This window comes from Peromyscus leucopus, chromosome 23 (assembly GCF_004664715.2).
Source record: "Peromyscus leucopus breed LL Stock chromosome 23, UCI_PerLeu_2.1, whole genome shotgun sequence".
Taxonomy (NCBI): Eukaryota; Metazoa; Chordata; class Mammalia; order Rodentia; family Cricetidae; genus Peromyscus; species Peromyscus leucopus.
In genome coordinates, this window is record NC_051082.1 from 34602140 (window position 1) to 34619034 (window position 16895).

A 16895-nucleotide genomic window follows, 5' to 3' on the forward strand; every position below is an offset into this window, starting at 1 on the left:
CGCTCACGTGAACCCGATAGAGGAAGGCATGCATCCATACCATGCACGGCTGTGTGTTGGCACTGGGGGACTTCCGTTTTCTCCTTTCTGGAAAAACAGAGACATAAAATTAACCTTCCTGCCAGGTGCTGTTTTAACCATGCTAATCACTTCCTAATAAGCCTGTTCTTAATCCAGAACATAAAATCACTTGCTGGACTGCTCAGTTCCTCCCTGAACCATCAAGTAAAGGAAATGTGTCTCTCGTTTTCTTACCAAACACTGCAAAACAGAGTTTCCCATTTCGAACTGCCTAAGTGCGTGCCATACGCCAGCAGCTGATTACGTCCTTGTTATATTATGAAGGAAGTCCGGGAGACGAGTGAGATAAAACTGTTCACTCTGCAGTTAGGTGTGAAGGGCCTCCTGTTTGGTTCCTAGGGTTCCCACCAAGTCTCTGCCCTCCTGACGCTGTCAGGGAGATAGCTATCAGTCAAGACATCGTGGGGCATCGCCTGTGCTAAGTGGCTTTAAGAACAGAAAAGAAAAAAAGAAGTGTGCATGAGCACACACAGCAGGGAGCTCGGGAAAAACTTCTTGGTTGGTGTAGGAGGCAGAAAGAGATCTCAAACGTAAAAGTCAGAGGTAACTGGGAAGGGGGAAGGCTTGTGTAAAGGTCCTGGGGCAGAAGGGAGCATGATGTTCTAAGAACTGAGGAGAGGCTGGAGGACCAGAGTGCAGACCTAAAGGCAAGCCCGAGGAGCTTCTGCAGCCCTTGGCAGAAGTCTGGCTGGGAGGGCCAGCTGCTCCACAGCGATGGTGTAAACAACCAGCCAGTTAAGCAGCGGGGCTAAGCGTCGCCATGCGGCGCGTACCATACGGACAAGCTCAGGCGGGCAAGAGGGCACAAGGGAAGGGGAGCCAGGAGGGCACTACCCAGTCCGTGTGGAGGAAGTGTCACCTTGGCATCGGTACTGAGAAGACATCTCCTGTCACACACCCTCCTGTGAAAGAAAACAGGCTTTAGCTGGGCCTGGTGGCGCACGCCTTTAATCCCAGCACTCAGGAGGCAGAGGCAGGCGGATTTCTGTGAGTCCAAGGCCAGCCTGGGCTACAAAGCAAGTTCCAGGACAGCCAGGACTGTTAAAACAGAGAAAGCCTGTCTCAAAAAAAAAAAAAATCAATAAACAAACACCAGGCTTTATTAATATATAAAGAGTCCAGTAAGATTTGGGGTGAAATTTTTCAACCTAACACCAGTAATTCAAGACCAATTTGGTCACCAGCACCAAGCAAGTTTACAGTGCTAAGAACTACGCTCGCCACTGCCCTGTTCCTCCATAGCCCCAGGAGAAGTGAACAAGGATCGGAAAAATAGCAACTGTAAGGCTGAGAAATATCTAGACAGGGTTATCGAAGGCAGTTTCTGCTCTTTTTGAAAACACATTTGTATTTCACTCTGTAGTTTCTAGACTTCTGTTTTGTTTTTTGAGACAGGTTTCCCTGTGTAGCCCTGGCTGTCCTGGAACTCACTCTGTAGCCCAGGCTGGCCTTGAACTCACAGAGATCCACCTGCCTCTGCCTCCCGAGGGCTAGGAGTAAAGGTGTGCGCCACCACCACCCACAGTCATCCTAGGGTCTCCCCTGCTATGTAGCCCCCCTGGATCTGTGGGTTGCAGCCTGATTGTCCTTTGCTTTATATCTAGTATCCACTTATGAGTGAGTTCACCTTACATCTTGTAGTCCTATCACCGAGAGAAGTCAAGGCAGGAACCTGGAGGCAGGAACCGAGGCAGAGATATGCGGAATGCTGCTGACTGACTTGCTCCACCTGCCTTCTCATACAACCCAGGACCAAACACCCTCCTAGGGATGGCACCACTCACAGTGAGCTGGGCCCTCGCACATCAATCAAGAATATACTCCCTACAGACATATCCACCAGCCAATCAGTTGTAGGCAGTTCCTCAATTGAGGGTTTCCTCCTTTCAGGTAACTCTGGTTTGTGTCAAGTTGAAAAACAAAAACACTAACCAGCACAATGGCATCCCTCTGAAATAAGGAATTTTCCATTGTGCATTTGAAAGAAGCTCAGTGGCAAGCTGTAAATGCCATATTCCATCTCTCCAAATTGTCTGTAGCCTACTCTTAGAGGCAAAACACACACACAGAAAACAAACAAACAAAAACCGGAGAGTGACTCCCAGCATATATTGAAATGTGTAAGATGTTTTTTCAGGAATCTGCAGAAATAGTGAAGCTACACGCAATACCTAGAAGTATTCTGTGGGGTTCAGAAAAAAAAAGTGGGGGGAAAGCAGCATCTAGTCTGATGCCGTCAACCTGCTGGTGAAACCAACCAGGTCTTCCCCCAGCTAGCACTAGTTTGGAGTTTCAGATTTCCTGCCGGTTCATGGACACAGTGGTCACCAGGGAACTTGGGCAGCAGCCAGCTGTCAGGGGAAGATGCTTTTAATCTCATGGATGTAATAATTTTGGAGTCTTGGGCCAGTTAACGGTTTGGGCTCCCTGGTGCTTGTATTAACAATTCTCTAGGGTAAGATACAGCACCTGCTAAATAGCGCAGAAAACAGGGTGAGCAGTTTGCTTTTGTCTTACAAGATCATTCCTGTTCACATTCACATACTGTTGGGGAGTTTTTTCCTTCACCTGTCAAGACAGAAAATCCTTTTCACAGTTTGCAGTCTGCACTTATTAAATAAAGACTGCTTCCCACTGGCCCCTTGTTCTGGAGTGGCTCCCCCTGGTGATTGAAGTTCACATAAACTTAGGTCAGGAAGCCAAGTCGGCCAGCGCTGGTCTCTGCAGGCTGTATTTTCAGCCTCCAACCTGTAAAGCAGTTAATACAGCTCCTCTCTCCAGTTCTGCAGAAGTGCCCCGCCCCCCAGGAAAGCTGAAGATGCCTCGTTTGTTCGAATTTGTTTTGGTTGACATACTCACATTCAGAATGTATTTCTGACTCTGGATTCGAGCACAGTGATTTAGATTCAGCACACATGTGTTTCACCTTTCTGCAAAAACACCCCGTGGGCTGTTTTTCCTGCCCCTGTACAGTACAGGAACGAGAGGAGCCCTGTCCCCCCACCATCATGAGCTTACACAAGCTGAACAAGTTAAATGTTGAACCAGACTGTTAGCCAGTCAGTTGAAACCCACTAAACTCAGCCTCAGACATAGTCCATCTGTCTGTCTTCCCAAACCAATCTTCTCTCCCACACTGGCTAAAGATGTGTCTGCTAGGATTTGTTTACAGTTTGTTTGGTTTTGGTGTTTTTGAGACAGGGTTTCTCTGTATAGCCCTGGCTGTCCTTGAACTCAGAGATCTGCCTACCTCTGTCTCCTGAGTGCAGGCATTAAATGCACCACCACCCCTTGACTATTTACAGTTTTCTTAAAAATAGTAAAAACCTGAAGGTGTGTTACCTGTATCACAGGCTTTCAGGGTTCTGGCTTTAAGGATATTCATGAACATGGTCCAAAAGCAATTTTTTTTTTCAACAAACAAAATATGGTGGTTGTCAACTGGAGATGTAGCTTGTTGGTAGAGACTGCCTAGCATGTGCAAGGCCTTGAGTTCAATCCCCAGCACTTCACAAAGAAAAACCAGTGGGAGAGAGGGAGGCAGAAAGAGTGGCAGCCGTCACTGTCCCAAACCCAAATAGTGTTACGAGGTGAGTGAGCGACATTCTTCCCTGCTTAAATGGAATGCGCTCTCACGCTATCAAGACACTCATCAGTAGCGAGGTTACCTTCTACACAGAATCTAAACTTTATACATGTGACTTTCAACCACCGGGTATGAGAGAGTAAGCCAGGCAGAGTTGTGTACGCCTGTAATTCCATCACTCGGGTCCAGAGGCAGGGGGACTAAAATCTCAAGCCCGAGGCCGACTTCAAACTCTCAGCAATCCTCCTGCCTCAGCCTCCCAGAGTGATGGGCTTACCGGCATATACCACTATAAGTCTGCAGTTTTCGGACTTCCTGCTCCTCGGTTGTTCAGGGTTGGTTCTTGGAGTCTGCTTCCCGTCCCTCCTCCTCCGCTAGGACCCAACCCGCCCCCACCCAGCCAGTCCAGATAACACATTTCTAAGACAAGCTTACATCAAAAGACTTAGGGAAATTTCTAAAATCCTTGGGACCACAAAAGGCAATGACATTCCCACAGCCATGGTCAAAAGAATCTTAAATTGCCCGAGACAAACAGGTACATTTACTTTGTTTTTTTGCTCTTGTTTTTTGTTTGTTTGTTTGTTTCCTGAGATGATTTCTCTGTGTAGCGCTGGCTGTCCTGGAACTGGACAGGCTATAGACCAAGCTGGCCTCAAATTAGAGGTCTGCCTGCCTCTGTCTCCCAAGTCCTGAGATTAAAGGTGCAAAGACGTGTAGTGGGATTGTTGTTTAAAACCTGGCTATGAAGAAAACCCAAGGGATTGGGGATTTAGCTCAGTGGTAGAGCGCTTGCCTAGCAAGCACAAGGCCCTGGGTTCGGTCCTCAGCTCCAAAAAAGAAAAAGAAAAAAGAAAACCCAAGCCCAAAATGAAAGCAAGCATTATCATTTTCCACAAGACAGCCCCTTAGAAAGGCAGTTATACTCTTTTTACAACCCTAAATACAAATGAGGTTCTGGTCTGTGGCCTAGCGAAGGAATTCCAGATGACAAAAGCCTAGGAAGCTGCCCCAGCCCACCTAAAAAGGAGCCCTCGGGAGGAACCTCAGTTACTAGTCTCATCAAAGTTGGCCATCACCCAAGAAATACACAATTGTGCCCTAAGAGCTGAGTGGGAGGAATTCGGTGACATTCCTCAGGAACAAGCCCGAGCTAGCAAAGAAAGTTCATTTGCCTCTACTGACCAGAGACAACTTCACTGTCTTGATGAGGTCCTTGGATTATGGCCTTGTTTTGTAAATGAGAACTATATTGATCTTCACTTAGGACTATATCATTTACTCAGCACTTACATCAACTCAGGACAGAAAAATAAAGTCCAGGTCAGCAGCACTGGCCTGCTTCTGTGCTTACTAAACATTATGTTCCTATCTGATAAATTCCCAGTAGTCTTCGCTGCTGGCCCTGTGCAGGGCTGGAGAGATGGCTCAGTGGTTAAGAGTATTGGCTGCTTATGCAGAAGATCTGAGTTCAGCTCTCAGCATCCATATCACTCCGGGGATCCAGTGCCTCTGGCCTCCACAAGCATGTGCCCATGTGCGCACACGCACACACAAAATATTAAAAGTAATTTTTAAAAGCTGGCCCTATGACCAGGTGGTGGTGGTGCACACCTTTAGTCCCAGAACTCAGCAAGCCAATCTCTAATTTGAGGCCAGCCTGGTCTACTGAGTGAATTCCAGGACAGCCAGGGCTCCACAGAGAAACCCTGTCTCAAAAACCCAAAAATAAAAAATAAAAAACCTGTTCCTGTGTGCCTAAGCTGATAGTATATTATGTGTTAGCACCTAGTAACAAAGCTTGCAGACATCTAGAGACTTGTGAGTGCCTCAGCCTTCCAATGTATAACACAGACTTTAAGGAATTTCCCTTTCAAAGCCTTGAGAGGGAAACATGACCAGGATCCCAGAACAAGTTTCTCAGTAAATTTACAGTGACCACCACACATCACTCTCATGTGATATTGATGGTGGGTGAGAGACAGGGGGACCAGGAACCAGCGGCGGGGGTCTGAGTGGGTGAGAGACAGACAGGGGACCAGGAACCAGAGGCGGGGGTCTGAGTGCTCCTTCAGTAGCATTTGTAGACCCCAGTGGCGAGCTGACAGTTTCGTTATTCACTGGACCGTGTGTTTAAGTACACTATATTAAACTGACAGCCCAAAAATTGTTTGGGTTTTTTGTTTGTTTTTAAGAATTTTCCTTGCCAAGGATTAGTAAGAGAGTGAGGTAGTGCTTAAATACTTTGAAAATTCAGAACTGAGATAGATGGACTCAGTAACTGGAATTGACCAAGCTGGTGTTTGGGGTAGGGCTGAGGCAGGGACTTCCTATAAAGCCAGGCTGGCCCCAAACTCCCCCGTCATCTTGCTTTAGCCTCCAAAGTGTGAAACTACAGGGGTGCTCCACAAGGCCTGGTTTAAACAAATGGATTTTGATTGGTTTGGTTTGGTTTGGTTTTTCGAGACAGGGTTTCTCCGTGTAGCTTTGGAGCCTGTCCTGGAGCTCAAGCTGTAGATCAGGCTGGCCTCGAACTCACAGAGATCTGTCTGCCTCTGCCTCCTGAGTGCTGGGATTAAAGGATTTAACCACTGCCTGGGAGATTTTGAAAATCTTTAAACATTTTCTTCAAATTGCGGTGCCCCTTCCCACCTACCAAAATTTCCCACAAACTGGTTCTATAGTTAGAGTGTCATTGGTAACATTTAAGAAACAGTAGCTACAGCTGAACATGGCCCATTTTGTAAATTTTCAATATCTTAAGTTAATAACCAGTTTTAGATTGTCTTTTAGGAATGATTTAGCAGATAAAAATAATTAGAAGGATCTTTTTTTTTTTTTGGTTTGTAAGTGTGACGATGGATGCTCACACCATTGGAGGACATGTGCCTCGCACAGACCTTGTTATATGTTGGCAAGTACCTGTGAAAAAACCGTGATCATAAAAAATAAAATACATGGAAATACTTACACTGCATATTTGTTCGAGAGTATACAATGTCTACGCCTTTGAGAATATCTAGCAGCCTATTACATGTTCTCGATCTGAGGGCTGGAGAGATCTCAGTGGTTGAGAGCAGGCCCTGCTCTTGCAGGGGGCCTGGATTTAGTTCCCAGCACCCAAATTAGGTGATTCGCAACTGCCTGTAACTCCAGCTCTTGGGAGAATCCAATGCCTTTGGTCCCCAAGGGCACCAGCACTCAGGTACGCATACCCACATATATATAAAACTTTTAAAAATCATCTATACATATTCCCAGTCTGCAAGACAATCCAAACTAAAGAAAATAAGGGACACTGTAATTGCCACCAGGGGACAGTTCTTCAGATTGCTCAGCTGCCCTCATAGCTTATCATGTTTCCACTTGCTATTCACATTAATGCACTCAAATTGTCAGGACGGAAGCCGGGCGGTGGTGGCGCACGCCTTTAATCCCAGCACTCGGGAGGCAGAGGCAGGCGAATCTCTGTGAGTTCGAGGCCAGCCTGGTCTCCAAAGCGAGTTCCAGGAAAGGCGCAAAGCTACACAGAGAAACCCTGTCTCGAAAAACCAAAAAAAAAAAAAAATTGTCAGAACGGGGACACACACACACACACACACACACACACAAAGAGGTAACTTCTAGTCTCCCAGGTGGACTCAGAGAAAATCTAAACCAACTAATCCGAGAATCCCAAGGACTAAGAGTCATGTTTCCCAATGACGTTGCCCACTAAAGCTTGTCTTTCCACCAGACCGCTGTGCATGTTGAACGGGTACGACACTGGCAGCTGCTGGCCGGGTCTGGGCCAGCAAAGCTAACCCCGCCGCAGCTCTGCTCCCGGAAGAGGGCCATGCTTTCTATTGCATGCCACACTGACCCTGTCCTCTCTTTCCTTTCCTGTCTTTCCCGCGCCATGCTTGCTGCGTAGCAAATGGAATCTCTTGCAGTAAGTTAACTTTTTCTTTCATATTCTTTGTCCACCGAGGCATGGACCCCATCATGAGCCTGATTTTTTCCGTGAACTGTTGTATCTCTTAGCATGTTTTCCCTTTTTGGTTTTTCTTTTCTTTTCTTTGGTAGATTGAGATGTGGCAGCTTATTGGTAGTTCTCTGGGATGCTTTCTCCCCATAACAGAAACCTACATTGCTATGAATTCTCATTCTCTCCATGGAAATTTTTAAACAACAAATACCATCACTTGGCATTTAGGAAGTCAAGAGTTTTCATGGCTAGGTTTCACTCTAAATTGGGAAGATAACATTATTTTTAAACACTTTTTTTTATTAATTTGCAAGATCCTGGCAGATGCATTTCATATCAAATTTTATAGGGTTCCCATTTTTAAAAACGTTTAAGTTATCATAAGGAATTTTACTGAAACAACCAAAGACCTTGTTAATTAGTGCACTGATTCTCCACTCTAGGGCTATTTTGCCAGTACTTTGAAAAAGGAAAAAATAACATCTAAATAGAATTGGTTTTCTCCTAGAAGGAGGAAAATTGGGGAAAGGAGGAACTTAGCTTAGCATGAAATATATATGTATATATACGTGTGTGTGTGTATATATATATATATATGCATCAATTTTAGTAACTTAAAAATCAGAATCAAAAGACATGTCTGTGATATCAACAAAATATACTCCAGAAAACTTAAAACTCTTGTGATTTATCTCCTTCACCCGATTTGGGAAGTTTCCTCAACTCTCTCAATTCTGAGATGAGTTCTCCTTAGACGGCAGAAGCTCCCACTGACCCTATCTGCGGGAGCCTCTTCTAAACCCAAGAGTGGAGCCTTTGGATGCCTGGTTTAAATTTACAATCACTTTCCCTGGAGACTGCTGAGCCCTCGTCTCGTCTCCTGCCTGCTGGAGGCTCTCCCCCTCCTCTGTGAGGCCCCATACACCATGGAAGCCAGCCCACTGTTGACGTAAGACAGGCTGCGAGGAGACTACCGTTCAGAGTGCCGTGAACATTGGGCGGGGGGGATGGCGGGGCTTCTTTCTCATCACTGTGTAGCTTGTATTTCTGCCTTCGGGAGTGGCCGCCCCCTCGATGGCAGCCCAGACTCCCACAGCTGTCGCCCCCAACAGCAGTTCAGCTTACAAACTTAACACCTAGAACTAGTTAGTGTTTTGCCTGTCAGCTTTCCCTTTAATAAAAAAGGATTCTTGGCTGTTCGAAGGCAGTTTGTAAGCTTATAAACATTAACACAACTACTCAGCCGTAATTTATAGGTCTTTCGTTGGCAAATGCAACGGACATGTGGCTCCCTCCATCCTTTTTCTAGCTGCTTCTAATTAGTCATACTTCGTTGTAGAGAAATGATATTTCGTAGTAGACCGTGAGGGTCTCGCGGATGTTACGGAGTGAGTCTGGTCTGGTTTTGTTTAGAGTGTCAACAGACAGCTAAGGCTCCTTGCATCTTAGAGAACCAGTGTGCGTGCGTCACTTCTCCCCAGTCTGACAGAACGGGCTGTAACAGCTGTCCTCCTCTGCGCCCCCTCTCTGCAGCAGCTGGAGCTCTGCCAGAGGCTGTACAAGCTGCATTTCCAGCTGCTGCTGCTCTACCAGTCCTACTGCAAGCTCATCGGACAGGTGCACGAAGTGAGCTCCGTACCAGAGGTGAGTCCCCCCGCCCGGCTCGCCACAGAGACCACGTGCTGTCTTTAAAGCTATGGTTTGGGTTTGGGGTTTGTTGTCTTCCATCCTCCGCCCCCCTTATAATGGTACAAATTGGGTTAGTTGTTTTTGTTTGGTTTGGTTTTTTGCATATAACTACTATTTTGTTCAAGCACCAGTGAGAAAGAAATATATTTCTATTTTCAACTTTGAATGGTTTTTCTAGAGCAGGGCCACAACTAAGGTGAAAAGAGTAAGGTAGCCTCACATTTGGGGGCAGTTTCGCCCCAGCCCTACAGTTACACCCAGGTGCCGTCCTTTATATCACCCTGATGGATCATCCTTCGAGAAAAGCCCTCCTTAGCACCTAGCCTTTCACACTTGCCCTTATCCTAAGGTAAGAAAGAAATGTCTCAGGGTCTGTGGTCTTCTGCTCCCTGCTTCAGGGTCAGGATGCATTAGTGCATCTAAATGCAAAAATTAAAATTGCTGGGTGGTGGTGGCCCACGCCTTTAATCCCAGCACTCAGGAGACAGAGCCAGGCGGATCTCTGTGAGTTCAAGGCCAGCCTGGTCTACAGAGTGAGAGCCAGGCCAGGCACCAAAACTACACAGAGAAACCCTGTCTTGAAAAAAAAAAAAATCTTTGCTGGGCTATAGTGGCACACACCTTTTAATCCCAGCACTCAGGAGGCAGAGGCAGGCTGATCTCTGTGAGCTCCAGCCTGGTCTACAAAATGAGTTCCAAGGCAGCCAAAGCTACAGAGAAACCCTACTCAAAAAATAAATAAATAATACAGTAAAATAAAATAAAAACAAGAACCATCTTCATCATAAACACAACAACATGGTGATAGGAGAGAGAGAATGCAGTTTCTATTGCTAGGATAAATGAATGCCTAAAAAAAGGAAAAACGTGCAAACGCAGTGTATATACCACAGTCCATATTTAAAAAGCAATTGTAGCCAGATTATCTAGAAGTGCCTAATGCTTATAAGGACCTGAACAATGAACCAACATACTGCCTCAAGGAAAGGAAAGTTAGAGTGGAAACCTTCAGAGACAAGGCCACTCATCCCCCCACCTCCAGGTTATATCCAGAGAGGATCAAGTGAGATGCAGGAAGGCTTCCCCCATGTGAGGAAGACATGACCAGGAGGCACCAGCCACCACACCACACCACTGCTGCAGACGTTAAACCTGAGATTTGCGAGGATAATTTCTCAATTATCCAATTAAAGCAAGCTTTATTAAATACTGGCCAGGAAGATGGACATTGGCTAAGTTCATACCCAGGATTCACAGAGAATGACCATGACCTACCTTGGCCAGGTGCTTATAAAGGCAAGCTCACAAGGTTCTGTACTTCGTGTCTTTGTCCAGTCAGGGGCAAGCATACATCCTGATGTACTTCCTGCCTACATACCTCCCATCCAGTGCAGTTGGGTCAACCAAACTTGTTTAGGGAGCTGGAAATGTGGGTGCTAATCTAATCAGAACAGCCTCCAGTATCTCCGAAAGTATCTGTCCTTCGGCAAGGGCTTACAGGGGTGTCTTGGGGAGACCCCTGCCATCCTCACAGGCCTGGAGTTCATGGAGTTTCCATGCTGCAGAGGAAGCCCCACCCACTGCAGGACCCCTAGGCTACAGTGCACCCTGCTCTCTGAGTTCCAGGCCAGCCTGGTCTACAGAATGAGGTTCATGACAGCCAAGACTACACAGGGAAACCCTGTCTCAAAATAAAAAAAATTGGTCGCGCAGTGGTGGCAATGCACGCCTTTAACCCCAGCCTTAACTCGGGAGGTAGAGACAGGCGGAATTCTTTGAGTTCGAGGCCAGCCTGGATCCAGGAAAGGCGCAAAGCTACACAGAGAAACCCTGTCTCGGAAAAACGAAAAAAAAAAAGAAAAAGAAAGAAAAGAAAGGGAGTACATGCTGTGTGGAGATGAAGAGATAACCACTCCTCCATATGAATGTTTAGACTCTGAGTAAACTTTCCGAGGCATTAATACCAAATTCCCTTAGGGTATCCACCCTTTCCCTCCTTAACAGTCTATCTTCCGGGACTTAGAGGGTGTGTCTCCACTGCTGGGGTGCTTGCCTAGCACTCTAGACTTAACCCACAACACTTCCTAAAACTGAGTGTGGTAGTACATGCCTAAAATTCCATTTCTCAGAGTTGGAGGGAAAATGGGAAGTTCCAGGTCATCCTTGACTGTGCAGTGGGTTCATCCTTGACTGAGTCAGTGTGTGGGTCCTGTCAGACTTTTGGGGGGTTCTTTTGACAAGGGGTCTCTGTAACACTGACTATCCACCTGCCTCTACCTCGAAGGCTAGGATCAAGGCTGTGCCACCACATCCAGCCTCTGCCCAGGCTATGTAAGATATCTCAAAAACAAAACAAACATCTATCTCCCATCTTTTCTGTGGCGTAGAGAAAATAGAGAGATCCTTTACTGTTAAAAAAAACAGGGCCCAGGCCGGGCGGTGGTGGCGCACGCCTTTAATCCCAGCACTCGGGAGGCAGAGGGAGGCGGATCTCTGTGAGTTCGAGGCCAGCCTGGGCTACAGAGTGAGTTCCAGGAAAGGCGCAAAGCTACACAGAGAAACCCTGTCTCGAAAAACCAAAAAAAAAAAAAAAAAAAAAAAAAAAAAAAAAAAAACAGGGCCCATAAAACCAGGTGGTGGTGCACGCCTTTAATCAATCCCAGCACTCTGGAGGCAGAGCCAGGCGGATCTGAGTTCAAGGCCAGCCTGATCTACAGAGTGAGATCCAGGACAGGCACCAAAACTACACAGAGAAACTGACTCCAAAAATGGGGCCCATAGTAAAATCTCAACACTTGGGGAAACAGAGGAGACAGGAGACTCTGTGCGTTAGAGACCAGCCTTGTCTACATAGTGAGTTCTAGGACAGTCAGGCTGTCTCAAAACAAGACGAACAAAAACAGGGCCTTTTTTTTTTTTGACAGTTATATTTGAGTACTTATGTACCAAACTTCACTAAATATTCTATAGATAATTTCATTTAATCTTTAAAGTAAACTCCTTTTCTTTTCTTCTCTCTCTCTCTTTTTTTTTTTTTTTTTTTTTTTTTTTGACAGGGTTTCTCTGTCTAGCTTTGTACCTTTCCTGAAACTCACCCCGTAACCCAGGCTGGCCTCGAACCGCCTGCCTCTGCCTCCCAAGTGCTGGGATTAAAGGCGTGTGCCACCACCACCCGGCTTAAAGTAAACTTGTAACATGGGTATTACAGTTTTACAGCAGGAAAAACAGCAAATGAGACTCTCTTACACACAAACACATGGGCCGGCGGTGGTGGCGCACGCCTTTAATCCCAGCACTCGGGAGGCAGACCAGGCGGATCTCTGTGAGTTCGAGGCCAGCCTGGGCTACCAAGTGAGTTCCAGGAAAGGCGCAAAGCTACGCAGAGAAACCCTGTCTCGAGAAAAAAAAAAAAAAAAAAAAAAAAGTGAAACAAAAACACCGACACTTCGGTAGCATAACAAGAGATTTGAAACCAGCCACCTTGTAAAGAGAAATTTATTTAGTTCACAGATTGAGGAGCTAGGAATCCAAACAGGATGGCGCTGGGGCTGGCTGTGGCCCACCTTAATGGGAAGCCTTGTGTCTCTGCACACAGACTCTCCTCCCTCCCCACCGATGTCACGGGACTCTGTCCTTAGGGCTCCACTCTGATGATTTTAATCACTTCCCAAAGGTCCATTTCTAGACACCACAGTCTGATTAAGTTTCTACCCTCTCACCGCCGTTAGTGCAGGATATAGAGGAAGAAAGGCCTTCATGAGTTCAGGGAACTAACCACGGCATTCCACTCCTGGCTCTGACTCCTCCCACACAAAAATTCCATCCAATTGTCCCAAATTGTCTTAACTCATGGCAGCATTGGTTCACAAGGCTCACCAGAGACAACAGTCAAACTCTTGTGGCCGTGAGCCTAGAGCACAAAACAAGTGACCCGAAGGTGTGGGACAAACACAGCATAAACAAACCTTCCTATCCCTAAAGGAAGGAACCGGCTAGCGCGACCAATGCAAAGCCAATTGGAGCAAACATCCCAGACCTCGACGTCACCTTCTCTACTGCGGGGCTTTGCTGGCCTCGGCGCTTGCTTCAGTCCTCACAGGCTGGAGTCTCCTTTCCGAAGCTCTCCCAGGCTGGCCTTTCCATGCTGGGAGCTCTGTGGCCCCGGGTGTTTCGATGGCAGCCCTAACCCTGTAACTCCGGTAGGCATTGCGCTGGAGGGGCCTCTGGGCCTCAGCTCTGTCTGGACATGTCTGCTCGGCCTTGCCTCTGTGTGGGCTCTCTGCAATGATTCTACCTCTGGGGTCGATCCAAGTGTTTCCTGAGGTCTAGAAAGGAGTCTCCATGCTCTGTTGGGCTCCACCCTCACAGCTGCTACTTCAGGTTGCAAGCTGATGTTCGCGGCTTTCAGAGGCCTGTGTGTCACACTGCTGGCAGCTTTCTGTGGCTGGTGTTTGAGGACACCGGTGTCACCGCTTTTCTCCCAGGATCTCCAGTGTGGCTTCACTTCCACAGCTCCATGAGGTATCACCTCATCAGATCCTTTCCTCAGAGACTCCCTCCCGAAGGCTGCCTTCGGCCTGGCCTCCCATGGTTTCCTCTTTAGCTGTGCTGAGGGCTGCTGAGACTTTGTAACTAAGTTCTTCCGGCCTGCAAAGTCTCCCGTACAGGAACGCTGCCTCGGTCTGAGGTTTACAGGTGCTGCATCTGGGGCCTTGGGAATCATGACTGAGGTCAGGGATCTCTTTGCCGGCAAGCCAGATTCCCCAGTCTGCATTGGGGCTCCTTTCTGGGATCCCCTCCAGCCATCCCTTTTATGGCCAGGATTCAACATCAACAACATCCGTCTGTCCACTGTAATGTTCTTGACCAGGGGCTGTTGCGGCCAGCCTTTCCTCTTTAGACCCTGGTGGTTCCTCCTCTGCCTAGGCTGCCCTGTTTCCGTTTTAAGAAGCTCCGTCTTCAAGTCATCCCTTTGCTCTCTCATTTGGCTGTAAGCCATCAGGAGTAGCCATGCAGCAGCCTGGATGCTCTTCTGTTTCGAGAGCTCGGTTGCCAGACACACCAGTTGGTCACTGGGAAGTTTGGCCTTCCAGGATGCCTCTGGACAGGGACACAAGGAAGCCAGACTCTTGGCCACAAGGTAACAAGGATGGCCTTTACTCCAGTTCCCAAGAGAATCCTCATCGCCATCAGAAACCACGTCTGCATGGCCTTTGCGGTCCACATCCCCAGCCGCGTTCTGGAACCCTGATCCCTCACCCAGACTGTCTGCGGTGCTGACCATAGCCGGCGGCTCCAAACACTTCCGTCCTCTCCCTTTTAACCAGTCCCAAAAGGTCCTCCACACGGTCAGGTACAGAAACAGAAAGGGCCACATCTTTCTACAAAGAAAAAAAGGTCTACTTAGCTTTCAGGGGTTTTTTGTGGAAGCTGGAAGTCCAAAAGGTATGTTGAAGGTACTGGCTGCCTCACAGCGTGGAGCCCACGGGTAACGCTGTGTCTGTTTATTGCTCCCCTGACCTTATAAGGCCACCAGGAGTCCATAGGCCACACCCTACCCTAAAGTTTAATCTAACCTTATTTTCCAAAGGCCTTAGCTCTAAAGACAAGCACACCCACCCTCTTAATACCAGTAACATAAGACTGCAGATTAGGCCTACTGGTACACACCTTTAACCCCCAGGCAGAGGCAGGAGGATCTCTGCGTTTGAGGCCAGCCTAGTCTACATAATGAGTTCCAGGACAGCCAGGTCTATACAGAGTCCTTCCTTATCTTGAAAAAAAAATTAAAATTAAAAGACAGGGATTTTGGCAGCAGATAAAGGTGCTTAACGCCAAGCCCGAAAACCAGGGTTTAATCCCCAGGTCCCATGGTGGAAGAAAAAGAGCCAGCTCCGAAAAGCTGTCCTCCAACTTCTACATATGCACTGTGGCATACACACATTCAAACACACAAAAATACATGTAAAACGATAAAAAGGCCAAGAATTATGCTTCTGTATGAGTTCAGACATTACACACAGTTACCCACAGTTAACGTCTGTCTAAAAATATCAAATGGAAATAAATAACCTTTGTTTAGACCTATTGTTATTGTTACTCTATGTTTAGTTTTTGTTTGTTTTCTTTTGTTTTCTTTTTTTTTTCCCAGACAGGGTTTCTCCGTGTAGTTTTGGTGCCTGTCCTGGACCTCGCTTTGTAGACCAGGCTGGCCTCGAACTCAGAGACCCGCCTGGCTCTGTCTCCCAGTGCTGGGATTAAAGGCATGTGCCACCACCGCCCGGCCCTACCTCTTTCTTTATGATGTCCTTTCTAGTTAAACCGGAGCTGGAAGGACTGAGATCGAACCCAGGGCCATGTGCATACAAGGCAAGCCCTAACACTGAGCTACATCCCCAGCCCAAATGGGAAACATTTTAAATGATGTCTCTCTTCTGAGGAGAGCATCCCAGCTGCTGAGGCAGAGTGATTCAATGCTTCTGACAACCCAATCCTTGATATATGCCATGTAGGTCCGTGGGGGTTTTGTTGTTGTTTGGTTTTGTCTTGTTTTGAGGCAAGGTCTCACTGGGTAGCCCAGGCTGGCCTCAAACTCCTGGTGAGCCTCCTGCCTCATACTTCTGAGTACCAGGATTACAGGCATGTACCACCATACCCAGCTCCCTTTATTTATACAGATATTAAACTTCTGCTTAACCAGACCCTCATGACCAAATTCCTTTGAAAAGGTCATGCCAGCCTGTACCTAACTACGTGCCATTTGTTCTAAACAGCTGCTGAACATGTCCAGAGAACTGAGTGACCTGAAGAGGAACCTGAAAGAGGCTACCGCGGCCATCGCCACGGACCCGCTTTACATCGAGGGGGCGTGGTCAGAGCCGACCTTCACCTCCACCGAGGCAGCCATCCAGTCCATGCTGGAGTGTCTAAAGAACAATGAACTTGGCAAGGCCCTGCGACAGATCAAGGAGTGCAGGTGACTCTGTTCTTCCTCCCTGGGATGGTGATGGGAAACACAAGCGTCGTCCTGACCCTGGGCTGCCTAGGGATGCACTTGCCAAGGTTGGGATGTCTAGACATCTTACCTGTCTCCTCTTTGGGTTTCTACAGCACCCGAAGGCTTACCCACCGGCCCAGAGCTTGCATGTTACACGTATTGGCTTTGGTTGTGAAAGCTGAAGAACTTCACAATGTACCCCACATAATTTCAAACTAAATGGAATGTACATTTTGGGGTTGTTTTAGATAGTCTTCACATACATCAGAACTAGATGGCTATAGCAAATAAGAGTATCAGATTCAGAGCTCAGTGGTTACAAGCACTGGCTGCTCTTCCAGAGGACCCAGGTTCAGTTCCCAGCACCCACATGGCAGTTCACAACCACCTGGAACTCCAGTTCCAGGGGATCCGATGCCCTCTTCTGGTCTCTGTGAGCACTGCACACATGTGGTACACATAAATTCATATAAGCACATGTACATATAAAACAAGTTTTAAAAGAGCATCATATTCCATTCTGGTATTTTTTTTATCAATAATAACCAACATTCTAAAACTGATTATAGCAATAT

General features: G+C 47.2%; 1 protein-coding gene across 1 annotated transcript in view; it reads left to right on the forward strand.

Moving 5' to 3' along the window:
* Positions 1 to 16895, forward strand: part of Fry (FRY microtubule binding protein) — a 254501-nt gene that overhangs the window by 235851 nt on the left and 1755 nt on the right. The window contains 2 exon segments of the mRNA XM_028878084.2: positions 9168 to 9278; positions 16097 to 16299. Of these exon segments, the coding sequence (XP_028733917.1) occupies positions 9168 to 9278; positions 16097 to 16299 (314 nt within the window).